Raw genomic sequence first — 26,534 nt, forward strand, 5'->3', positions numbered from 1 at the left:
TATTTTATACTGGCCACAGATTTCTGTTTATTTTGTTACAGGGGTAATGTACATCAGAAAGAAATAGGTATACTTTTCATATGTTCAACATCTTTTGTATGTTAAAATTTATAAAAGGTAACAGAAAAGAAACACTCACATTAAGGTTAGAACCAGTAAGGTCACCTGGAGTGTCTCTGCAGGGCCAAAGAGAAATTAGGCTCATTTGAACAGAAGTCCAGTAACTTTGTACAGCGATGGAAATGCTCTGTGTCTGTGGTGTTTCGAACTCATCACAGGTGGCTATCAAGCACTTGAAATGTGGCTACTGTGACTGAGCAATCAAATTTTAATTAATTTAAATTTAAGTATCCACATGTCACTAGTGGCTACCTATTGGACAACACAGTTGTAGAGATCAGAATTTCATGTAATTTTCCTTGTGCATTTGTTTTGAGCCTTTGCACTCTTGAGTCTAGGTATGGCTGCTTCCTCTGTCATGCTGTGAATTTCTGAGGAGGGGGACAAAATGTTCAATTGTTGTAGAACCTTAATATGGGGCTCAGAAGAGAAGATCAGAGTGCAGGTTAAATGAACTTGAATAGTAAGGAGAGAACAGGGAAATTAAAGCATAAAATGAAGTGGTATGCATGAGCCTGTCTTGCTCATTCTTCAGGATAGAAGGCCAGGTATTTTAGTGTCTATATGGACCTCCCTGTTACAAAACTAGAAGAGGTGCAAGCACTTCTCCTGGTCCTCACATTGCTAAGATTCCATTTGGAGAGAAATGTCTAACAAACATTAAAGAATAAATGTACCACCAGCTCTTATCTAATTAAGTCCTTAAGTATGTGGCATGGATAACATGCCACTAGAGTACAGCCGAGGGTGTAATATTCTACCTGTTTGAGGTACCACAGTAACAAGAGGCATACTGGGGAAAGTCATAGAAAATAGAAGTAAATAAAAGATATCATCAGTTCAGTCAAGAAAAAGTATGGGACCAACAGTAAAGCATAGAGAGCTTTTAGATGCAAGCTGGTCAGAGAAAGTCTTTCTGAGATGGTGAAGTTTAAGAGATCAGAAGGACAAGGAACTAGATAAGAGAAGCTTAGGCATTGGTGCTGGGCCTGGAGCATCTCTTGGGCAGCAGAGACCTGAGGTGGAGAAACAGTGGCAGGCGGATGGGACCGTCAGAGAGGTGGGCAGTGGCCAGGTCATGAGGGTCTTAAAAGTCATGGTAGGGAAATTGGATTTTTATTCTAAGTAAGTGGGAGGCTCTTAAGGAGTTTAAAGCAGGAAATGATGTATTCTAACTTACCTGTTTAAAAAGATCACTCCTGCTGCTGTGGAGAGAATAGATTCAAGATGGGAGAGAGTGGACAGGGAGAGCAGAGGGGAGGCTGTGGAAGTAGCCACAGGAGGGATGAGGGGGGCTTGGATAAGGATGGTAGTAGTGGGCGAGGAGCTGGGTAGATTTTGCAGATAAAGTGAAGTAGAAACAGTAGGACTTGTTGATGGATTGGATGTGGGCTGTGAATGAAAAGGAGAACCCAAAAATGGTACCTGGATTTTTGACTTGAGCAAAGAAGTCGATGGTAGTGCTGTTAACTGGTGTTGACTGAAAAAAAATTACACAACCTAAAAGTTGAGAATTATGTTTTATTTAGCAGACTTACTGAGGACTTAAGCCCAGGAGACAGCCTCTCAGATAGCTCTGAGGGACTGTTCTGAAGAGGTGAGGGAGGAGCCAGGATATATAGGAGTTTCTGTAAAAAAAAAAAACCCCAGGTAGTCAGAATATCAAAAAATTACTGCTAATTGAAGAAAACCAGACATCTCAAGTTAATGAATTTAGCAGTTTTCTGTGTATGGGAAGATGCAAGAGTCTGGGCTTTTTGAAATTGTTCCTTTGATATGCACCTTAACTATCCAGGGCCAGTATCATGTTTTTCTCCACCCTGAATTCCCTCAGTGTGCACCATTGGGGGTGGCTACAGAGGCTGATGTCTACAACATCCTTTGTGCATGGCAGGTGACATTCTTCATCCATGCTGGGAGAGAGGAAAATGATTGTTACTGATTCCATGCATTTTGGAGAAGAAAATCAAATATCTCTTTTAAACATGTTAAGTTTGATATGTCCAAGAGTTTCACAATTTGAGATATTGGGCAGGGAGCCAGATATGTGAGTCTGCAGCTCAGTGGAGAAATGTGGAGTGGAGATATGTACTGTTGTTTATATGTGGATTGTACATAAAGCTCTGAGAATGGCAGAGATCCAGGGTTGGGGTGTGTGTATGTGTGCACATGCATCCAGAAAGAGCAAGGTACAGAAGAGTTCCTGGAAGAAGCTCTGAGGAACTCAGCAATTATTTGTGGCACAGAAAGGGAGGAGAAGCCAGGAAAACAGATTGAGCTCTGGCTAGTGGGGAGGAGGAAAATCCAGGAGGCTGGTTTCCTGAACCTAAGAGAGGAAGAGTGTTTCAAAAGAGGCGGGTGGCAAACCACATAGAATGCTGCTGAGGTGGGGCGAGGTAATACAGTGGGAATTAGCAAGGGGAGGGCTGTTAGTGACCTTTGAGAAAAGTAATTTTGTGGAGTCTGCGTGGCAGAAGCCAGATTGAAGTGAGATGGAGTGAATGGATGAAGATGTACTGATTACACTTGTGATAAAATCATTTGAGACTTTCTGCTATAAAAGAAAGGAGAGAAATAAATGGGCAGTAACTGGAGGAATATCTGGGGTCACGGGAATGAAACCCTTTGAGCAAATGGAGAAATTTAAATTAGTGAGAGTTCAGACAAGGAGGAAACTTGAACTGGCCCTTGAAAGATGAAATCGTTTCATTGGTTAGAGAAGAGGTAATTCTGTGGAAGGGAGCATTATGAGTGAAGCTAAGAATGAACTTGACAAAATCAAGGGCAGATTATGGACTTAATAATTAAATTTATAGACTGATCTAATCTATTGGACTAGTATTGGGCAGTAGTAGCAAGTATTTAGGGTGGGAACAGATGGTGGAAGGCCTGAAGTGTGATGACAATTTTTCTTTCCCCATTTGTTGGCTGTCAAATTAATCTGTATTTAAAATGAATAATTCAGTTAATGCTTTCCTAAAGTAATGATGCATTTGATACTAAGAAATTTGCTTACTAATACTTAAACTATTTAATAGTTTTAAACAATTTCAATTTCTGCAATATGTTACTTTTAATAGTAGGCTTAAGTTTTCATTAGAGCGCTTAGTGATATATGTTATTTTAAATCTGTAGTTCTCCTACTATCTTTTCATCTAAGGGTAAAGAACTCATGTTTCTTGTATAAGGTGCTTTGTTTTTCGTCATTGCAGTTCATCTGGTTTTCTTTACTTTTTATTTGGAATACTTTCTCTAGACATTTTATCCCCTTGAATATGTTGTAGCTAAAAAGTAACTATGAGAATGGATTATTCAGTTTGTTACTTCATTATTTCATCAAATATTAGAGGGGGGAATAAGTAGCTAGTTTTAAATACATAATTTCTTTAAAAGTCAATTCCTAGAAAATATACATATAATGGTTGTATTTTGAAGTTTGGTAGATTTTACAATCAGAACATTATTTAGTTCCTGAATTCCCTGTCCACCTATATAATTTAGTGTCATTTTTGTGGATGGACTGTTGAATGGGATGTAGGTGTATGTTTGTTTTGCCCTACAGGGCATGTTAATTGCTTTGTACTCTCCCCAGAACTCTTCATCTTAAGTAATTAGTCACCTTGCTAAGAGTAGGTAAAAATGAAAGCTTAAAATAAGCTATAATTATATTCAGCATTGGTGATATATTGCTCTGACATAGGAATGTAAATTGGATCTGGATATTATACGTATTAAAGCTGACCTTCTACATTTAAGGTCTGAAATTTGTTACTTTGTCACATGTGACCAGTGATGTAATTTTTCCTCTTTCAAGAAGCTCCTTATGTTGATTTTTAGCAAAATAACTTTATGGTTCCCTAGGCGTTCATGTAAAATTATTGTTTTTGGTAATTAAAAAATGCTGTCTTACTATTAAAAATATAAATTCATGACAGGAAAATAAACACTACATAAAAGCAAAATGAAGGAGAAATGAATAGCATCACCTACTTGGACACTGTAACTTCTTGGGTAGGAGTGGGTGTGTGTGAGGAGGTTCTCTTGTTTACCTCTATTGCTGTTTATTTGAAAAAAGCTGGTTAAAGCAGGGAATCATAAACTAAATGATTCACATATACCCTTTTTTTAAAAAAAATTCAAAACGTAAACATCCATTTTTTTCTGTAGATATTCGATGTGGAACCCAGAGCTTTTCTTGGAGGAGACAAAGGCTGACTGCATAAACCATAGTCATGATGCGTTGTCGCCCTGATGATGGTGTTTTACTGGGGAACAGGAAAGTGGGGGCTCTACAAAGTAACATGAGGATAGGATTCTTACTCTTTAAAAAAAAGTCTTTTTGATGATCTCTCAATATATTTACGCTTCCATCTACATCTACTTCTATAGCACTGTTTAAATGTCATCTTTTAAAAAATGTTTCCAAAGCATTAGACTTAATTTTCATAGGAACAACAACTCTTTTCCCAATGATATGTTGTCTGTTTATGTAATTTAAAGTACATAATTGTAGTAGTAAGTACAACTGGCAAAAATGGATTTGAAAACCAATCCAGCTGATTCTTGGTGGGAGCAGAAGCATGTGGATATATGAGAGAGTAGAACACTTGCCTGGAATGCTCACTTTGCCATGGATGTTAGCCAGTGTTTCACACATGGAATGGAAACTGGCAGGTGAATGAGTGAGCTGATTAGGAGATAATTAAGAATGTGTCTGTATAGCTCCGCATACGTGACACATTTCCTATATATGAACAAAAACACATATTTTTGAAAAAAAGTAGAAATTACCGTATTACCATATCTGCTTTTTAAACTGAAGATATGTTAGCATCTTTCCATGTGAAGATTGTAGGCATAAAATTTTCTTTGATTGAGGATTTTTTTCTAGCCCCTGCCATGTTAGGTAGTTATCTTACCTGCTTCTTTAGCATCCTTTGCTTACGTTTGTCCTAATGCTTGTTATACCCTATTTTAATTATTTGTTTGTTTACCTCTTCTTGTTTCTCCTTCAGATTTTTCCCATCAAATCTTTATCCCCTATTACGTTTATTATGTCTATTCTAACCACCTTTTTTCTTTTTCTAATTCTTCTGCAATCAGGATTTTACTAATACAGAGTTATTTATAAGCTGGTCTTGAATTCAGCTTTTAATGGTTCTTTTCAGTTTTTATTTGACCTCACTTCAGCAGTTGACCCTTGACTCTTATCTATTTTCTCTCTTCTTATGATTTGTTTTTTTAAAAAAATTTATTTATTTATGAAGTATTGATTTACAGTGTTGTATTGGTTTCTGGTGCATTCCTTAAGATTTGTTATATCATCTTCACTGCCTTTTCTCAGGTGCCTTGGTTGGGAGTTTCTGCCGATTCTCACATGTTAACTGTAGATGTTTCAAACTTGTGTTTCTAAGAAGATGGAGTAGATGTACTTTTACCTATTCCTCACTAAGCACAACTAAAAAAATAAGACATTGTATATGAAATAAATACAAAATGGCACATAGGCTAGGAAACTTGGGACCCAAGGAACAACATGGTGGTGAGTTCTGTGAATTTTCTTTTTGCCTCTTCTATCCCAGATTTGGACCTAAAGAAGTCAGCAACCTAGAAATACTAATGAGCATAGACAAAATCCCAATAAAAGGCTACTACTACTCTTAAGCCAGGGGACCATGAAAGGGGCAGCCAGCAAGACAGAAAACTATGACAGTAACCAGTGTATGCCTATCAAATACCACAGAAGAAAAATAGTGCCCCATCCCCACCCCCACCATCAAAGCCTAGTACGGAGCCTGGACTTAGACCCCCAGACAGCAGTAGCGAGGAGCTCTTCCCTCTCCCCACTGCGATGGTGTCATTGGGCACCAAGTAGAGAGTCAAAACTTGCACCACAATCCATGGGTAACAAGATAACCCTCCTCCCTACCTCCCTTGTTGGTGCCAGTGGAAGTTCCATGGAGAGAATAATGAGGCAGTCCTATCTTTCCCTGCCAGGGAGGTACCATGGAGGCCAGGTGGGGAGCCCACACACCCACCATGTCTACAGTAACAGGGAACCTCTCTTCAGAGATGTGAGTGGAGGCCAGGTGCAGAACCTGGACTTCTGTTCCCACCTTGCAGTCTTGATGTGCTGCCTCTCCCTCCTCTACTGGAGCAGTATCACAAGAAGCCAGCTTAAAAATAAGAGATTTAAATAGGTCCAAAGTCTCCTAGCTTAGTACCCCAAATTTCCAGGATTCAATATAAAAACCTGTCATCCCAAGAAGCAGGAAGATCTCAAACTGATAAGATAAAAAAGATAATTAATAGATGCCAATACTGAGATGACATAGATATTAGAATTATCTGACAAGGATTTTTAAAGCAGCCGTCATAAAACTATTCTAATGAGCAATTATGCATATGCTGAAACAAAAGAAAAAATAGAAAGCTTCAACAAGGAGATAGGAGAAACTTTATTCTTCTTTAAAGGTCCAAATGGAAATTGTAGAATTGAAAAATATGATAACTGAAATTAAAAAAAAACAAACTTACTGGAGGGGGCTCAATAGCAAAATGTAGGAATGAGAGGAAAGGATTAGTGAACTGCAGTATAGGATAATAAAAATTAAAAATTACCTAATCTGAACAATAGAGAGAACATTAAAAAAAAAAAAGAACAGAGCCTTAGGGGCCTATGGTACTATAACTAAAGATCTAACATTGCTGTCTTCAGAGTCTTGGAAGGATTTGAGAAAGAGAGCAGGATAAAAAATTACTTGAAGAAACAATGGCTGCACACTCCCCAAATTTGGCAAAAGACATCAACCTACAGATTCAAAAAACTGAATGAACCACAAACAGGATAAACCCAAAGAAATTCACGCTAAGACAAATCATAGTAAAACTTCTGAAAACTAAGATTTTTTAGAGAGAAAAATCTTGAAAGCAGCAAGAAATGACACTTCAGTTATGTGAAAAAGCAATTTGAATGACATTGGATTTCTCATCAAACTGTGGAGGCCAAAAGCAAGTGGTAAAAGTTTTCAAATGAAGAAAGAAAAGAACAGTCAGCTCAGAATCTTACATACTGTGAAAATATCCTTCAGGAATGAAGGGAAAATCAAGGCATACTTAGACGAAAGAAAACCAAGAGAATTTGTAGCCAGTAAACTTAGCCTAATAGAATGACTAAAGAACATTTTCTAAACAGAGGAAAAGATAAAAGAAAGAACCTTGGAATATTAGTAAGAAAAAAAAGAATGTTGTAAGTAAAGATAAGGGTATATACAATATACTTTCCTTCTCGTGATTTCTGTAAATTATGTTTGATGGTGGAAGCAAAATTTATAATGCTGTCTGATGTAGTTCTGAATCCATGTAGAAGAAATACTTAAAAAACAATGATTCTATAAATGGGAAGAGTAAAGGGAGAGCTGTCATAACAATATACTACAGACTGGATGACATAAACAACAGAAATTTATTTTCTCACAGTTCTGGAGGCTTGAAACCTTAAGATCAAGGTGCCAGCAGGGTTGGTTTCTTCTGAGGCCTCTTTCCTAGACGTGTAGATGGCCACTGTCTTACTGTGTCCACACTTGGCCTTTTCTCTGCATCCCTGGTGTCTCCTGCTCTTGTAAGGACACTAGTCATACTGGATCAGGGCCCTACCCTTATGACCTCAATTAACCTTAATTACCACTTTAAAGGCCGTATCTACAAATATAGTCACATTGTGGGTTTGGGTTTTGACATTTGAAATTTGAGGGACACTTTTCAGTCCGTAACAGGAGGGAAGATTTCTATAATTCACTCAAACTTGTGAAATGGTGACACCAATAAACTGTGATATATTATGACATGATATCTAGAGCAAACACTGAAAAGGCCATACAAAGAGATATACATAAAAAACACATTAGGTAAATCAAAATGGAATTCTAAAACATGTTCAAGTAACCATGGGAAGTCAGGAAAAAGAAGATAAAACGAACAAACAAAAACCAAAAAATAAATGGTAGGCTGAAGCCTTAACATATCAATAATTACATTAGGTGTAAATGGTTATATGCTAATTAAAGGAGATTTGCAGAGTGGATTAAAAATATCACTAGTTATATATTTTCTATTAGAAATTTACTTCAAATATATTGATATAGGCAAATGGAAAGTAAAAGGATAATAGACATATACAAATGTTAATCAAAAGAAAGCAGTTGTGGCTATTTTTAATATAATTTAGACCTCAGAGTAAAGAAGTAAAAGAGATTGATTCTATATAATAAGAGTCAAACCACCAGAAGCTCAATCCTAAACGTGTATGTGTCAAATCACAGATGTGCAAAACACATGAAGCAAGAAATAATAGAACTGAAAGGAAAAATAGATAAATCCACAATTAGATATGGAGACTTAACAACTAAGTCAATAATTGATACAACATGTGGACAGAAAATCACTAAGGGTATATAAAAAATTCAACACCACCATCAAGTAAAAGTATATATTTATAGAAGACTCCATCCAATGATAAAAGAATACACATTCTTTTCTTATTACCACAGAACATATACCAAGACAGACCATATCCTGGGCTACAGAGCAAACCTCATCAAATTTAAAAGAATTGAAATCATACTAAATGTGTTCTCTCACCAAAATGGACTCAAACTAGAAATCACTAACAGAAAGATAACAGGAAGACTTCTGAACATTTGGAAAGTAAACAACACACTTCTGTATAGTCCTTGGGTCAAAGAAGAAGTCTTGAAGGAAATAAAAAAATATACTAAACATAATGAAAATGGGAATACCACATTTCAAAATTTGTGGGACACATCTAAAGCAGTACTGTAGCACTAAACACATACATTAGAAAATAGGAAAAGGCTCACATTAATAATTTTAGTTATCACCTTAAGAATCTAAAAAAAATAGGGAATTCCCTGGCGGTCCAGTGGTTAGGGCTCCGTGCTCTCACTGCCAAGGCCTTGGGTTCAATCCCTGATCAGGGAACTAAGATCCCGCAAGCTGTGTGGTGCCACCAAAAAAAAAAAAAAAAAAGAATCTTAAAAAAAAAGAAAAGCAAGTAAGCCCAAAGCAAGCAGAAGGAGGGAAATAATAAACAGCAGAAATCAATTAAATTGAAACCAGAAAAACAATAGAGTAAATCAATGAAGCAAGGAGCTGGTTCTTTGGAGAGATTAATAAAATTGACAAGCCTTTGTTAATACTGATGAGGAAAAAAAGGGAAGACACAAATTACCAGTATCAGGAATGAAACAGAGAATATCACTATAGACCCTACATCAAGAGGGTAATAAGGGAATGCTACAAACAACTGTAAACACACAAAATTGACAACTTAGTTGAAAAAGACCAGTTCTTTGAAAAGCATAAAGTACTACAACATTCCCAATATGAGATAGAAAATTTGAATAGTCCTCTATTAAGGAAGTTGAATTACTAATTTGAAACTCCTTGAAAGATCAAGTACAGATGATTTCACTAGAGAATTCTACCAGATATTTGAAGAAAAATAATATCAATTCTACACAGTCTCTTCCAGAAAATACAAGAGCAGGGAACAGTTTGCAATTTATGAAGTTTGTACAGATAGTAAACCAGACAAAAACAATAACAAGACAAAACAAAAACAAACCTGAAACCTCCACCTTTACAGAGCAATGTCCATCATGAATAGAGACACAAAAATCCTTATTGTAATATACTATATGGACAAGGCTAGAGAAGAACAGTCGCATGATCATATCAATTGATGCAGACAAAGCATTTGATAAAACTTAACCCCTATTTCATGATAAAAACTGTCAGAAAAATAAGAATAGATGTTATGGATTGGATTGTGTTCCCCAGAAAGATATGTTTAAGTCCTAACTTGCACCTTAGAAATGTGACTTTATTGCAGATTAATTAAGATGGGATCATAGGGAGTAGAATGGACTCTTAATCTGATATAACAGGTGTCCTTATAAGAAGAAAAGAGACATCGAGAGCACACAACGTGATGACAGAGGTATGGGAATCCTAGATTAACAGCTACCACCAGAAGCTAAGAGGAGGCAAAGAAGGATTCTATCCATAGCCTCAGTGGGAGCCTGATTCTGCTGAGAATTTAATTTTGAGCTTCCAGCCTCCAGAACTATGAGAATAAGTTTGTTGTTTTAAGTCACCCACTGTGTGATACTTTGTTATAGCAACCCTAGGAAACTAATACAGAGGGGTACTTTAACTTGATAACATGAATCTACAAATTGACACAGTGCTAGAAGTTCTCGCCAGAGCAATGAGGCCACAATGAAATAAAACGCATATGAATCAGAAAGGAGGAAATAAAACTGTCCCTATTTACAGGTGACATAGTTGTTTACACAGAAAAGTTCTTTTTGAACTAGAACTAATCACTGAGTTCAGCAAGATTGCAGGATTCAAGATAAACAAAAATCAAATGTGCTTCACAAGAGGAAAAGTTTTAGAGCTCTGTTGTACAACAGTGGGAATGCAGTTGACAGTACTGTACTGAACACTTAAATATTCAGAGGGTAAATTTATATTATCTGTTTTTTACCTGAACAAAACGATCAATTGTGCTTCTATATTCTAGCAATGACTTTTGGAAAACAACACTATTTACCACTGCTCCAAAAAAAGCAAACAAAAAAAATACTCTGGTGTAAGTCTAAACAAATTGTGTACAGGACTTTTGTGCAGATAACTATGAAATCATGGTGAAGGAAATCAAAGAAGGTCTTAATAAATGGAGACATATTGTGTGTTCAAGAATGAGGAGACTCAACCCTGTTTGCTTGATCATTTGGGTTATTAGAATTCAATTCCCTGCATTCATGAGACTGGCATCCCTGTTTCCTTGCTAGCTGTCAGTTTAGGTTTGTCTCAGCTTTTTAGATTCCACCCACATTCCTTGGTTCATATTCCCCTTCCTCCATCTTTAAAGACTGTAAAGGCACGTTGAGTCCATCTCATGCTTTGAATCTCTTCTTTCTTCCATTTCATCTCTCTAACCCACCTGGGAAAGGGTCTCAGCTTTAATGAATTACGTAATTAGATTTGGTCCATCTGGATAATCTAGAGTAATCTCCCTATTTTAAAATCATCTGGTAGCAACTTTAATTCCGTTTTTAATTCCCCCTTTGCTATGTAGGGTATTCATAGGTTCTGATGTTAGGACATGGCCATCTTTGAGGGGTAGGGGTGGGATTACTCTGTCTACCACGTATGCCTAACCCTGTAGTGGCTTCTTATTGCCCATGGCATTGTTCAGTCATTCCTTGGTATCTGCGGGGGATCAGTACCAAAATCTGAGGGTGCGCAAGTTCCTTACATAAAATAGTATAGTATTTGCATATAACCTAGGTACATTCTCCTGTATACTTTAAATCATCTCTAGATTACTTATAATACCTAATAATGTAAAGGCTAGGCAAATAGTTGTAAATACAACAGAAATGCTATGTAAATAGTTGCTGGTGTGTGGCAAGTTCAACTTTTGCCTTTTGAATTTTTTTGAATTTTCTTTTTTTCAAATGTTTTCGATCTGCAATTTGTTGATCCCATGGATATGGAGTGCTGACTGTATATAGGTTTTTCACAAGCTCCTTCCTACCTGTTTGGTTTTATCTCAGATACAGCCACTTGTGCTTAGGACAGGCCATGCCTTTCATATTTAATGTTTTTGCATGTATTCCCTCTGGCTTAGCGACTTCTCTTTCTTTCTGTGTCTTGTCCTTCAAGACTCAGGGCAGACATCAGCTGCTTTGTTCCCAGGAGAGGTAGATGCTGCACCTTCTTTCTGTTCCCTTAGCACCATGGTTATAGCACGTCTTACATTATGGAAATAATTTTGCTCGACATTTGTTTCAGCCAATAGTCTGTGAATTTTTTTAAAGGGCAGAGAACATGTTTTGTTCAGCTTTGTATTTCTCACCCCTAGTGCAGTATCGAGCACACAGTGAGCCCCTACTAAAGGCTGACTGACTTAGTTAATGAGCATTTGTTTTAGTAGTGGTGAAACATCATCCTTTGAGCAGCAGTCAGTCAAGTCCTAAAGTGTGATGTAGGACAAGGACTCAGATTTATCCTCCTTGGTTAAGTATGTATAAGTACCAGTTCTAGAATCAGAATTGATGTTTCTGGCATGAAGGTTGAAACAGTGTCAGTGATGCTGCGTGGAAGGCGTCATCACTTGGTGCCTTTTTCTAAATATATAAAGTTAAGGTCATGAGCTAGGGCATGCATCGGCAGACTTAGTGCTATTTCTAAGCGACCTTAACTTCTCTCTGTGTCCCTTTCCTTATACAGTTGACCCTTGAACAACATAGGTTTGAACTACATGGGTCCACTTATAAGCAGATTTTTTTCAATTGTATATACTACTACACTACACAATCTGAGGTTGGTTGAATCTGCGGATGCTGAACCGCGGATTTGGAGGTACCGCAGATAAAGATGTGGAGGGCTGACTATAAGTTATACACCGATTTTTGACTAAATGGAGGGTCAGTGACCTTAAGCCCTGTGTTGTTCAAGGGTCAACTGTATATAAAAGTGGAAGGAGTTTCACTTTCATTCCAAAACTATTTTAGTGCTTAATCTGTGCTAGGTGCTGGGATTTAAAGACAAATAAGAAATAGTCCCTATCCTGCAGGTGTATGTAACAGGTGAGGTTGCCCTTATTATCTGGTAGGTTTTTTCCACCTTTGACAATCCATGATGCATTTGTCTTTCTCTTCCTTAGAGCACACTTGGGAAGAGAGGTAATAACTTTAACTTTAGTCTATGGGAAACATATATAGATAGTGATTTGTTCCTTTGGCCAGGAAGTAAATTTGAGACCTGATTACCATTTCTGCTTTATGTGGTGACTGTATTTGCTTCATAAACCCAAAATTACACTGGAAACCACTCTGCACTTTTGATTTCATCCTCTGTCTCTGGAAGCAATAACAATTTCCAAGCCTAGGCTGCCTTGAACATTTGAAGGTGGTTTGAACATTTAATCCTAGAGACCAGTTGCCCCTCTCCCTCCTCTTTTTAATTCTTCTGTTACCTTTTCACCTCTTCTTTTCTCCTACATTGAGACCCCTACTAGGAAGTGCAAAATGGAAATATACTTAGAAGTTTTTCTTGAAGCAATTAAAAGAGAAGACTTTGGTATTTCCAGTTATGGAACTTTTTTTTTTTAACATCTTTATTGGAGTATAATTGCTTTACACTGGTGTGTTAGTTTCTGCTGTATAACAAAGTGAATCAGCTATATGTGTACATATATCCCCATATCCCCTCCCTCTTGTGTCTCCCTCCCACCCTCCCTATCCCACCTTTCTAGGGGGTCACAAAGCACCGAGCTGATCTCCCTGTGCGATGCGGCTGCTTCCCACTAGCTGTCTATTTTACATTTGGTAGTGTATATATGTCAGTGCTGCTCTCTCACTTCGTCCCAGCTTACCCTTCCTCCTCCCCGTGTCCTCATGTCCATCCTCTATGTCTGCATCTTTATTCCTGTCCTGCCCCTAGGTTTGTTAGAACCATTTTTTTTTTTTAGATTCCATATATATGTGTTAGCATATGGTATTTGATTTTCTCTTTCTGACTTACTTTACGCTGTATGACAGACTCTAGGTCCCTCCACCTCACTACAAATAACTCAATTTCATTTCTTTTTATGGCTGAGTAATATTCCATTGTATATGTGTGCCACATCTTCTTTATCCATTCGTCTGTCGAGAGACACTTAGGTTGCTTCCATGTCCTGGCTATTGTAAATAGTGATGCAATGAACATTGTGGTACTTGACTCTTTTAGAACTATGGTTTTCTCAGGGTATATGCCCAGTAGTGGGATTGGTGGGTCATATGGTAGTTCTATTTTTAGTTTTTTAAGGAACCTCCATACTGTTCTCCATAGTGGCTGTATCAATTTACATTCCCACCAACAGTGCAAGAGTGTTCCCTTTTCTCCACACCCTCTCCAGCATTTGTTGTTTGTAGATTTTTTGATGATGGCCATTCTGGCTGGTGTGAGGTGATACTTCATTGTAGTTTTGGTTTGCATTTCTCTAATGATTAGTGATGTTGAGCATTCTTTCATGTGTTTGTTGGCAATCTGTATATCTTTTTTGGAGAAATATCTATGTAGATCTTCTGCCCATTTTTGGATTGGGTTGTTTGTTTTTTTGATATTGAGCTGCATGAGCTGCTTGTATATTTTGGAGATTAATCCTTTGTCAGTTGCTTCTTTTGCAAATATTTTCTCCCATTCTGAGGGTTGTCTTTTCATCTTGTTTATGGTTTCCTTTGCTGTGCAAAAGCTTTGAAGTTTCATTAGGTCCCATTTGTTTGTTTGTGTTTTTATTTCTATTTCTCTAGGAGATGGATCAAAAAGGATTTTGCTGTGATTTATGTCAAAGAGTGTTCTTCCTAACTTTTTCTCTAAGAGTTTGATAGTGTCTGGCCTTACATTTAGGTCTTTAATCCATTTTGAGTTTATTTTTGTATATGGTGTTAGGAAGTGTTCTAATTTTATTCTTTTATACGTAGCTGTCCAGTTTTCCCAGCACCACTTATTAAAGGGGCTGTCTTTTCTCCATTGCATTTTGCTGCCTCCTTTATCAAAGATAAGGTGACCATATGTGCATGAGTTTATGTCTGGACTTTCTATCCTGTTCCATTGATCTGTATTTCTGTTATTGTGCCAGTACCATACTGTCTTGATTACTGTAGCTTTGTAGTATAGTCTGAATTCACAGAGCCTGATTCCTCCAGCTCCGTTTTTCTTTCTCAGTAATGCTTTGGCTATTCAGGGTATTTTGTGTTTCCATACAAATTGTGAAAGTTTTTGTTCTAGTTCTGTGAAAAATGTCATTGGTAGTTTGATAGGGATTGCATTGAATCTGTAGATTGCTTTGGGTAGTATAGTCATTTTCACAATGTTGATTCTTCCAGTCCAAGAACATGGTATATCTCTCCATCTGTTTGTATCGTGTTTGGTTTCATTAATCAGTGTCTTATAGTTTTCTGCATAGAGGTCTTTTGTCTCCTTAGGTAGGTTTGTTCCTTGGTATTTTTTCTTTCTGTTGCAATGGTAAATGGGAGTGTTTCCTTAATTTCTTTTCAGATTTTTTCCCCATTAGTATATAGGAATGCGAGGGATTTCTGTGCATTAATTTTGTATCCTGCTACTTTACCAAATTCATTGATTATCTCTAGTAGTTTTCTGGTATGGTAGCATCTTTAGGATTCTCTATGTATAGTATCATGTCATCTGCAAACAGTGACAGTTTTACTTCTTCTTTTCTAATTTGGATTCCTTTTATTTCTTTTTCTTCTCTGATTGCTGTGGCTAAAACTTCTAAAACTATGTTGAATAATAGTGGTGAGAGTGGACATCCTTTTCTTGTTCCTGATGTTAGAGGAAATGGTTTCAGTTTTTCACCATTGAGAACGAAGTTGGCTGTGGTTTTGCCATATATGGCCTTTATTATGTTGAAGTAAGTTCCCTCTGCCTACTTTCTGGAGAGTTTTTATCATAAATGGGTGTTGAATTTCGTCAAGAGCTTTTTCTGCATCTATTGAGATTATTGTATGGTTTTTATCCTTCAGTTTGTTAATATGGTGTATCACATTGATTGATTTGCGTATATTGTAGAATCCTCTCATCCCTGTGATAAACCCCACTTGGTCATGGTGTATGATCCTTTTAATGTGCTGTTGGATTCTGTTTGCTACTATTTTGTTGAGGACTTTTGCATCTATGTTCATCAGTGATATTGGTTTGTAGTTTTCTTTTCTTGTGACATCTTTGTCTGATTTTGGTATCAGGGTGACGGTGGCCTCGTAGAATGAGTTGGGGAGTGTTCCTCCCTCTGCTATATTTTGGAAGAGTTTGAGAAGGATAGCTGTTAGCGCTTCTCTAAAAGTTTGATAGAATTTGCCTGTGAAGGCATCTGGTCCTGGGCTTTTGTTTCTTGGAAGATTTTTAAAAAAAATAAATTTATTTATTTAATTTATTTATTTTTGGCTGTTTTGGGTCTTTGGTGCTGCCTGCAGGCTTCTTGTTGCGGTGGCTTCTCTTGCTGCGGGGCACGGATTCTAGGTGCTCGGGCTCAGTAGTTGTGGCTGATGGGCTCTAGAGCATAGGCTTAGTAGTTGTGGCATACAAGTTAGTTGCTCCGTGGCATGTGAGATCTCCCCAGACCAGGGATCGAACCCATGTCTCCTGCATTGGCAGGCAGCTTCTCACCCACTGTGCCACTAGGGAAGCCCTGTTGGAAGAGTTTTAATCACAGTTTCAATTTCATTACTTGTGATTGGTCTGTCCATATTTTCCATTTCTTCCTGGTTCAGTTTTTGAAGGTTGTGCTTTGCTAAGAATTTGTCCATTTCTTCCAGGTTGTCCATTCTGTTGGGATATAGTTGCTTGTAGTAATCTCTCATGATCCTTTGTATTTCTGCAGTGTCAGTTGTTACTTCTCTCTTTTCATTTCTAATTCTGTTGATTTGAGTCTTCTCCCTTTTTGTCTTGATGAGTCTGGCTAGTGGCTTATCAATTTTTTTTATCTTCTCAAAGAACCAGGTTTTAGTTTTATTTATCTTTGCTATTGTGTCCTTTATTTCTTTTTCATTTATTTCTGATCTGATCTTTATGATTTCTTTCCTTCTGTTAACTCTGGGTTTTCTTTTGTTCTTGTTTCTCTAATTGCTTTAGGTGTAAGGTTACATTGTTTCTTTGTTTCTACGTATTTTTTGATGTCCTCTTTGATTTCTTCAGTGATCTCTTGGTTATTTAGTACTTTATTGTTTACCCTCCATGTGTTTATATTTTTTACAATTTTTTTTCCTGTAATTGATATCTAGTCTCATGGAGTTGTGGTCGGAAAAGATACTTGATATGATTTCAGTTTTCTTAAATTTACCAAGGCTTGATCTGTGACCGAAGATATGATCTATCCTGGAGAATATTCCATGAGCACTTGAGAAGAAAGTGTATTCTGTTGTTTTTGGATGGAATGTCCTATAAATATCAGTTAAGTCCATCTTGTTTAATGTGTCTCTTAAAGGTTGTGTTTCCTTATTTATTTTCATTTTGGATGATGTGTCCATTGGTGAAAGTGGGGTGTTAAAGTCCCCTACTATGATTGTGTTACTGTCGATTTCCCCTTTTATGGCTGTTAGTATTTGCCTTATGTATTGAGGTGCTCCTATGTTAAGTGCATAAATATTTACATTTGTTATATCTCCTTCGATTGATCCCTTGATCATTATGTAGTGTCCTTCTTTGTCTTTTGTAATAGTGTTTATTTTAAAGTCTATTTTGTCTGATATGAGAATTGCTACTCCAGCTTTCTTTTGATTTCCATTTGCATGGAATATCTTTTTCCATCCTCTCACTTTCAGTCTGTATATGTCCCTAGGTCTGAAGTGGGTCTCTTGTACACAGCATATATAAGGGTCTTGTTTTTGCATTCATTCAGCCAGTCTATATCTTTTGGTTGGAGCATTTAATCCATTTACATTTAAGGTAATTATCGATATGTATGTTCCTATTACCACTTTCTTAATTGTTTTGGGTTTGTTTTTGTAGGTCTTTTCCTTCTTTTGTGCTTCCTGCCTAGAGAAGTTCCTTTAGCATTTGTTGTAAAGCTGCTTTGGTGGTGTTGAATTCTCTTAGCTTTTGCTTGTCTGTAAAGGTTTTAATTTCTCTGTTGAATCTGAATGAGATCCTTGCTGGGTAGAGTAATCTTGGCTGTAGTTTTTTCTCCTTCATCACTTTAAATATGTCCTGCCACTCCCTTCTGGCTTGCAGAGTTTCTGCTGAAAAATCAGTTTTTAACCTTAAACCTTATGGGGATTCCCTTGTATGTTATTTGTTGCTTTTCCCTTGCTGCTTTTAATATTTTTTCTTTGTATTTAATTTTTGACAGTTTGATTAATGTGTGTCTTGGCGTGTTTCTCCTTGAATTTATCCTGTTTGGGACTCTCTGTGCTTCCTGGACTTGACTATTTCCTTTCCCACGTTAGGGAAGTTTTCAACTATAATCTCTTCAAATATTTTCTCAGACCCTTTCTTTTTCTCTTCTTCTTCTTGGACCCCTATAATTCGAATGTTGGTGCATTTAATGTTGTCCCAGAAGTCTCTGAGACTGTCCTCAATTATTTTCATTCTTATTTCTTTATTCTGCTCTGTGGTAGTTATTTCCACTATTTTATCTTCCACGTCACTTATCCACTTTTCTGCCTCAGTTATTCTTCTGTTGGTTTCTTTTAGAGAATTTTTAATTTCATTTATTATGTTGTTCATCATTGTTTGTTTGCTCTTTAGTTCTTCTATGTCCTTGTTGAATGTTTCTTGTATTTTCTCCATTCTATTTCCAAGATTTTGGATCATCTTTACTATCATTACTCTGAATTCTTTTTCAGGTAGACTGCCTATTTCCTCCTCATTTGTTTGGTCTGGTGGGTTTTTACCTAGCTCCTTCATCTGCTGCATATTTCTCTGTCTTCCCATTTTGCTTAACTTACTGTGTTTGGGGTCTCCTTTTTGCAGGCTGCATGTTCGTAGTTCCAGTTGGTTTTGGTGTCTGCCCCCAGTGGGTAAGGTTGGTTCAGTGGCTTGTGTAGGCTTCCTGGTGGAGGGGACTGGTGCCTGTGTTCTGGTGGGTGGGGCTGCATCTTTTCTTTCTGGTGGGCAGGGCTGTGTCAAATGGTGTGTTTTGTGGTGTCTGTCAACTTATTATGACTTTAGGCAGCCTCTCTGCCTAAAGGGTTGTTTTCTTGTCTTGCTAGTCGTTTGGCATGGGGCGTCCAGCACTGGAGCTTGCTGGCCATTGGGTGGAGCTGAGTCTTAGGTCTCTGGGAGAGCTCTCGGCGATTGATATTACATGGGGCCAGGAGTTCTCTGGTGGTCCAGTGTCCTGAACTCCGCTCTCCCACCTCAGAGGCTCAGGCCTGACAGCAGACCGGAGCACCAAGACCCTGTCAGCCACATGGCCAGGTACGTGGGGATTTTCTTGCCCTTTGGGACATTTGAGGTCCTCTGCCACCATTCAGTAGGTGTTCTGTAGGAGTTGTTCCACACATAGATGTATTTTTGATGTACTTGTGTGGAGGAAGTTGATCTCCACGTCTTACTCCTCCACCATCTTGAAGGTCCACCCTAGCAGTAGTTTCTTAAACTACTAGTAGTTTCTTGCATTGTGAAATCTCTAGAAAATACAGGTTGCTCACAAACCACAGGATAAACATCTGAATGTCCTCTCTGTGATCACCCTGTCTGAGGAATGGGGACAGTAGGCATCCCTCTCTCTTCAAAAAGAGGGCTTCTAATAGTAGCTGCTGTCTGGTTAAGGTGCCTGAGAGAGTTGTTGTCTGTTTTCATTTCCCAGATTCATCCTTGATGGAATCAAGACATAAAGTTTCCTTCTAATTTGCTGCAACGTTCTTCCAAAGTCAACACTTTCTGCTGATCCTCTTCCTGTGAAAGAAGTTGTCTCTGATGTAGTGCACCCATATCATTGAGCTCTCTATCTCGATCTTTCAATTCTCCAGTGAGCGGCTGCAGCTCTTTTCCATTGTTTCTCGATAGTGGAAATCTCACCTTCTCCTGTTATGGAATTTTAAGAGGTAGATTTTGTGTTAAATTAGTACTTAGCACATTACTTTCTGCTGTTTTAAAGCGTTTTTTTTTTTTTTTCCTTTACACATGTCATACTAATCTGTGTCATTTCTATTCACAAATAAAAAACATTTGCCCAGTGCTTATTCATCCATGAATGCAGGTTTTAGTTAAACCACATAATGCCCTATGGCACTATGCTGACAGGCACAGAGTAAATAGCACAGATTTTGTTTCCTGAATATTGATCATTTATAGATCAGTTGATAATTTTTTTCCAGGTTGCTTCTTACATTGATGATGAGAAATTTTTCATTTCTGTAGAAAGCTATCGATTTTAATAAACCTCTGTCAGCACTGCAGACCTGCCTACTCAATATCACTTTTTTATCTTGAACATCTTTTCCAGAAGAAATAGGAAGTGATATTTGCTCCTATTCTTAAAAATAGCATTGCTGAAAATAGCAGGGGTGAGGGCAAGGGTTTTGAGAGAATGGGTTTGTGAATGATAACTTGTTAATACAACAATATGTTGGCCTTGCAAATTTTTAAGAAAAACATGGAAACTTTTTATGCACATTTAGTTTGTATTATAATATTACCTTTTCAATAAGTACTTTCATCAGCTTTCTTTTTATGTTTACATATTAGTGTTTCTTTTGTTATCAAGCATCTTATCTTCCTTTCCCTGCACCCTGTCTGACTTTCCTTGTTATTGATATGTTTTATGATGTAAAGTATAGTCTGGCTTTCCGAAGGCTGTTGCTAATCTCTGATTTTATCATTGTCAAGAAATTAATTCCCACCGTGAGTTAAAAGGTTGTAATGTAAAGTAATTGGGTATAATGCTTCTTTACATTCAATCTTAGTAAGTTTCTTTTATAATTAGTTCATATGTAATATGCATGAGTGAACATAAGTTTTACTTTAATGACTCATGTTCTGCATTGTAGAAGAGAGTTATTTAGTGGGTCCAGAAATAGTTGATTTGAGAAATTCTGTGGGTCCCAGTATTCTATAGTTAAATAGTTGTTATAATAGGGGTGATACATCTACAAAATAGCTGTGTTCTATTATTTATTACTCAGACTTGACTTACCTGGATTGATATGCTTCCTGAATTTTATAGTGGGCTCCAACATGAGCATATCATGTGCAAGAAAATCTTTTTGTTACATTAACATGATTTTAAAATACTTTGTATGTTTTGTTATAAGGCAGTTTTAGGAATAGTAACTTTATTCTCTATGATGATTGAAGGTGATAGCAGCATGAAGAATCCTAAACCATTTATATTAGCTTTGCAATATCTTTATGGATATACTTTTGAATATAGAGATTGTTGAAACACTTCAAACAAAATACTGAAGTCTTACTGTGAGGTACTAAGACCGGAGGGTCTGATGAACAGAGTCTGTCCACACATCTCAGTGCCAGTCCAAGCAAAACGCTCAAATTACTCCTTGTGTGTTTGATTTCAAGCTTCCCTGCTGCAAGTGAAATAAGAATAAATACAGAATTGGATGTCAACAAGGCATACAGTTAAGTGGGATGCTATAGGCGTTTTCATGAAATATGAAAGCAAGATTTGAAATGCCTACAAGTAATCTGTGCGATGCTGATAGTGGAGAGTAAACTCTTAACTTTTGAAGTAGCATCCTGGTTTGAAAACACCAACTTATATTGAACTTTTTTTCTTCACCTTAGCTATAATAGTGATCTTCAGTCTTTTCTTTTACACGGGAGTATCTTTCCTGTTTAAGTGCATTCTTGAATTAGTTATTCTGTGGTTTTCACAGAGAAGAGATGAGTAAAATAGTCTGAGATGAGTCTGCCAATCTAAATGGCAAATTCTTTTCTTGGGGGCGGGGTGGTTAAAATCAGAAACTCTGACTATTTGTAGGTGATTAAGCCATGTTCACAGAAGTGTACAAGTGAAGAAGAGGGAATTTTAAAAAAAAATTTTTGGCCGCACCATGCCGATAATGTGGGATCTTAGTTCCACAATAAGGGATCGAACCTGCACCCCCTGCAGTGGAAGCGCCGAGTCTTAACCACTGGACCACCAGGGAAGTCACTGGAATTTTTAAAATAATATTTTTATTTTTCATGCAAATATATTACATTTGGTGTTTACTCTTATTTTCTAAGGAATGTAATACTGTGTCTTAAGTAAGAAAATGGTATTATATATTCTGGTATGTGACTTAAATTTTTTATTCTTTATAACATCCTGCTTTTGATTATTGAATGAAAGTTTGTTATTAATATTCCATTTTTCAAAGGCTACACGCAGACACACATACACACATAAAATCATACATACAAACAAATAGGTATACAAGCACATATATACAAAGAAATACACATATATATCATATTATATCTTTTTCTTTCCCCCACTTTTTGGAAGACGGGTTGTTAACATTATTTTATTTATTGTGCTAGGCTTTCCAAATCAACACTGATTTCTCCTAAGGTAGTTTTTCTATAATCAAGGTGAGCTGTTGTCTATTGGCAGTGCTATCCTAATTACATACATACTTTGATTATATTAATGGGTTTAATGGAATAGAGGTGGTTGGGTCAAGATGAAAATATTCATTTAAAAATAATGATAAAGCTCTTTTTAAAAATACACTGAACTTTGAAATTTAAGAAATTGTTAACATTTATAAAGATGTATTTTAGTGGTTTGGAAAATTCTCCTAGAACATGCTTTTACAGTATTTTGACTAATTTTTTCAGTAATCTTTTTCTTTATGTAGACTGGAATCTTTTCTCTTTAAATATTGCTCACTTGCCCAATATCTGCTCTTTGGAATAGTCCAGAGTGAGGCTTGTCCAGTGGTGTGCTGTTAAATGTTTAACAACCAGCTCTGGGTGAGGGGATGCTCTGATTGGCAGCATTTGCTGATTTCTGTAGTGTCAATACTTCCAACATGGCAGGTTTTAAGCTACTAACATGATGTCAATGGACATGGGGCATGGAAGAGCTGGGCACACTCAGCTCTCACAAGCCAAGTGCAAGCTGGGTTCAGCACATCACTGGCTTATCACATCATCGCTCCTTTTTTCACAAAGATTATGAATCATGAATGATTTTATACATAGTGTTATTCTTTTATTGTATTTATGACTAGAATATAACAAGTACAAAACATTTGTGAGTATATAGCATTATTGTGATATTCCAAACTAGAATACTGACTTAATATATGACTACCCTTTCTTCTGTTTTTCAGTTGGGTGGAGAGCTTTGAACATGAGGGACTTGGATTATTACTGGACATTTTGGAAAAGCTGATTAGTGGCAAAATGTAAGTATTGCTAATCATTATTTCTAATTAAGCTACATTTGCATGTCCAATGATGATTCCAACATTGATATCTTTTATGCAGACAAGAAAAAATTATAAAGAAGAATCAGCACAAAGTCATACAGTGTCTAAAGGCCTTGATGAACACCCAGGTATGTACATAGGTAATTGTATTGTAGTTGTTCTTTATCAGTTCTTACAGAAATTCTTATGAAAGAAAGGTTATATAATATAGAATTTGCACTAAAGTGATACATTGCTTTGATAAACTCTTCAGTATATAATGGAAAAAATATTGAAGTATTGATTTCTAGTTTTCTATCAAATCAACTGTCTCTCAACAGGAGAAACTTGGGGATGAATAGATCCTCTTCTAGTGCTTAACCCTTCATGCACAGATTAATTTTCTTTTCCTCCTGTCCTTCCTCCCTACCTCTCTACCTCCCTGTCTGTCCTCTTTTTTGTTCCCTTCTCTTCCTCCCTTCCTTCTTCTCTTTTAATTTTCAGAAGTATAGCATGAATCAGCTTTGAAATCATACACGATTATTAAATGTGGTCTGCAGTAATACTTATTACCAAAGAATTAAGTTGGAAAGACTTAGTTTTTATAGTCTAGAGATTTAAATTTTTAATGAAATTAATGTGAACAGATATGAACAGGTCCCAGAGGTGGAGGAGCAATGATGCTTAATGCAAGTACAATTGACCCTTGAACAATATGTGTTTGAACTGCACTGGTTCACTTATATGTGGATTTTTAAAAATAAATATATATTTGTACTGTAAGTGTATTTTTTCTTCCTTCTGCTTTTTAAAAATAACATTTTCTTTTCTCTACCTTACTTTATTGTAAAAATATAGTATATAATACATATAAGATACAAAATATGTGTTAATCAACTCTGTGTTATTGGTAAGACTTCTGGTCAAGAGTAGGCTATTAGTAGTTAAGTTTTGGGGGAATCAGAAATTATACTCGGATTTTTGACTGCATGAGGAGTTGGTGCCCCTAACCCCTGTGATGTTCAAGAGTCAACTGTAATATTGAAACCAAATATAATATGGCAGGTCTGCAGTTTGAATATTTAAAGAAGATACATTAGAAGAGAGAAATGGTTTATGCTCTGTACTGAAGCTGGGTTTATCTAACTGTGTTTCCTTTTTTTCATACTGTTAATTGCAGAAATTAGCTTTATTCCATGCCATGTCTCTAGCTCTAACATCTAAACATATCTACCTCATGATGCGTGCAGTAATGATAGGTGTTTTCATTCATTAGACAGCGGGAGAGGAAATTTTACCTATGTTGGGTGATTTGTGTTTTATAGCAAAACTGTGTATTTCTGATTAATTTTAATTTTTAATATTTTTGCCTTATCCTCATTTTTAAAATAAATTTTTAGAGAACTTCGTACTTAAGTACTTGTACTTAAATTATTAACATTTACATTTCTTTTTATTAAATGCAGCAAATATTTATATTTTCTAATTATTTTTTAAATTGAATTATTTATGGATTTTTCATCATTTTCTGGAGTTAAGTTTTCTATTTTTAACCAATGAAATATTTTTCACCTCCCTGCTTCCTCTGATCAGATACGATTTTCAGGGAAAATATCTGATGTAGAAATCACAAGTACTTTCTGTACTGAACTCACTGTTCTGTGAGAATTCGATTTTAGATATATTATGTAGCCTTTGTAGAGTATGTTTTAAGAGTGAGTGAATAAAGGAATCAAATTGCCCATAGGGAGACATCTTTTCACACTGAGTGTATAACACTTGCTTTCAGGCGGGGTGGGGGGGCTTCTAAAATAAGAATATAGAAACTGGAAATTTCATTGGTGATGGGAAGGCTAAGAGTAGCGAAAACCCAGAAACGTTTTTCCAGAACAAAGGGGCACAGGGCATTTGGATCATAATTTGAATTTAAGAATGTCATGGTTAAAGTGAAGTGGTATATAGAAGATAATATTCCTACTTGGTTTAAGACTGAATTGGAAAGGGAGTAAACTATGTATTTATATTCTAATTAATATAATGTGATTTATTGTTATAATAATGGATTATTTTGTTTATAGTTTATGTGGAGCTGGAATATATTGTCATTTGCATTTATTACTGTCATGCTGATACGAATAAAAAGTTACTGATACTTGGGATTATAATGTCTGAATTCTAAACATAATTATATGTGAAATTTTTTGGTAAATATTTTTTTTCCAAGATTGATTGATGCTTTTTCCTCTACCTTACTGTGCAGTCTTTATAAAAGTTCATTGAATGATGAAAAATATAGGCTTTAAGAGAAAAAATGTATGTACTAGTACCTTATTTGGTACTAGTAATTAATTATATAATTGATATTATGGGTGAATCTGATATCATTGTATGAAATTGAATTTTTTTATAATACTAAATTGAACTTTATAGTAGTGTTTAAATAGAAGAAGATTTTGAATATCTATTAGGAAGAAAATAAAAGTCAAGATGAAAAGTTAAATACCTTTAAATTAAGAGGTAGTCGGAACAGGGGTTTCATTTTTGTCAGTTAACTTTTTGTGTTAAGGTGTGTACCCCCAACGAGGGTGCCTTGTTCCTGAAGCCAGCCCCCTCCCTACGTTATCTCTGCTGCTGGTATTAACTCACCGTGGGTAGTCATTCAGCACCAGTTTTCATGTAGGGCATCTGACACAGGGATTTAGGGTATTCACCTTCCCCTGCCTAACACACCTTCAGTGGCCTGCAGTTCCACCTATTAGGTAATAATAGGCCTCAAGGAGAATGCAAAGGGAACCTGGCACTGGTCCTCAGTTTAGAATATGTGAGTTTTCCTAAAATCTGGAGTGGATCTTTGACATTCAGTGGAGAGACATTCTTAGACCTTCCAAAATTTGTCACCATCTCTCTAACCTTGTAATAGCCTTCATTTAATGCACTTTAAGTGCCAGCACTGGTAAGTTGACTATTTCTCTCACAGAGTCAATGGGTTTAGTTTTGCTTTGTTTTTTTAAATAATTGAATGAGAGTAATTTTATACAAGTAGGCAGCAGTTCAGTCTTTAATTCTAGATACTCAGTAGTGGTAATCTGGCCTCATTCCAGTCTCAAAATGAGCACCATACAATTTTCCATTAGCGAAGTCAGAGAATATTGCCAGTGATGCAGCTTTGAGTTCACAAGACACTGGTCGAAACTAGGAGATCAGAGAATGCTCCTATTCCACTCTTGACACATGGTTTAGGGTAAGAGGGCCTGACAGAGAAGGTAGGTGGTATCCCTTAGAGGAAATCAGTATGAGTTGCTTTGAATGGCTGGAGGAGCCACAGGATTCTGATTCCCAAAGGGCAGGTGCTGGCTCAGGCCAGCCCAGAGTGGGGGAAGTGAAGGAGGAAGTGCTGAAGGCAAACTTTACTCAGTCTCAGGTTTATTAGGACAGAGCCAGTCCTTTGGTACTTGG

At 36.6% G+C, this 26,534-nt stretch overlaps 1 protein-coding gene across 5 annotated transcripts in view; it reads left to right on the forward strand.

The window, feature by feature from the left end:
• The window catches only part of DIAPH3 (diaphanous related formin 3), a 518,008-nt gene that overhangs the window by 140,486 nt on the left and 350,988 nt on the right, over nt 1–26,534 (forward strand). For all 5 annotated transcript variants that reach the window (XM_082408926.1, XM_082408925.1, XM_082408927.1 and 2 more), the window contains 2 exons: nt 23,001–23,075; nt 23,158–23,227. In XM_082408926.1, the coding sequence (XP_082265052.1) occupies nt 23,001–23,075; nt 23,158–23,227 (145 nt within the window). The remainder of the gene's footprint in view (nt 1–23,000; nt 23,076–23,157; nt 23,228–26,534) is intronic.

The sequence above is a fragment of the Balaenoptera borealis genome (genome assembly GCF_965194805.1).
Source record: "Balaenoptera borealis genome assembly, contig: HAP1_SCAFFOLD_436, whole genome shotgun sequence".
Taxonomy (NCBI): Eukaryota; Metazoa; Chordata; class Mammalia; order Artiodactyla; family Balaenopteridae; genus Balaenoptera; species Balaenoptera borealis.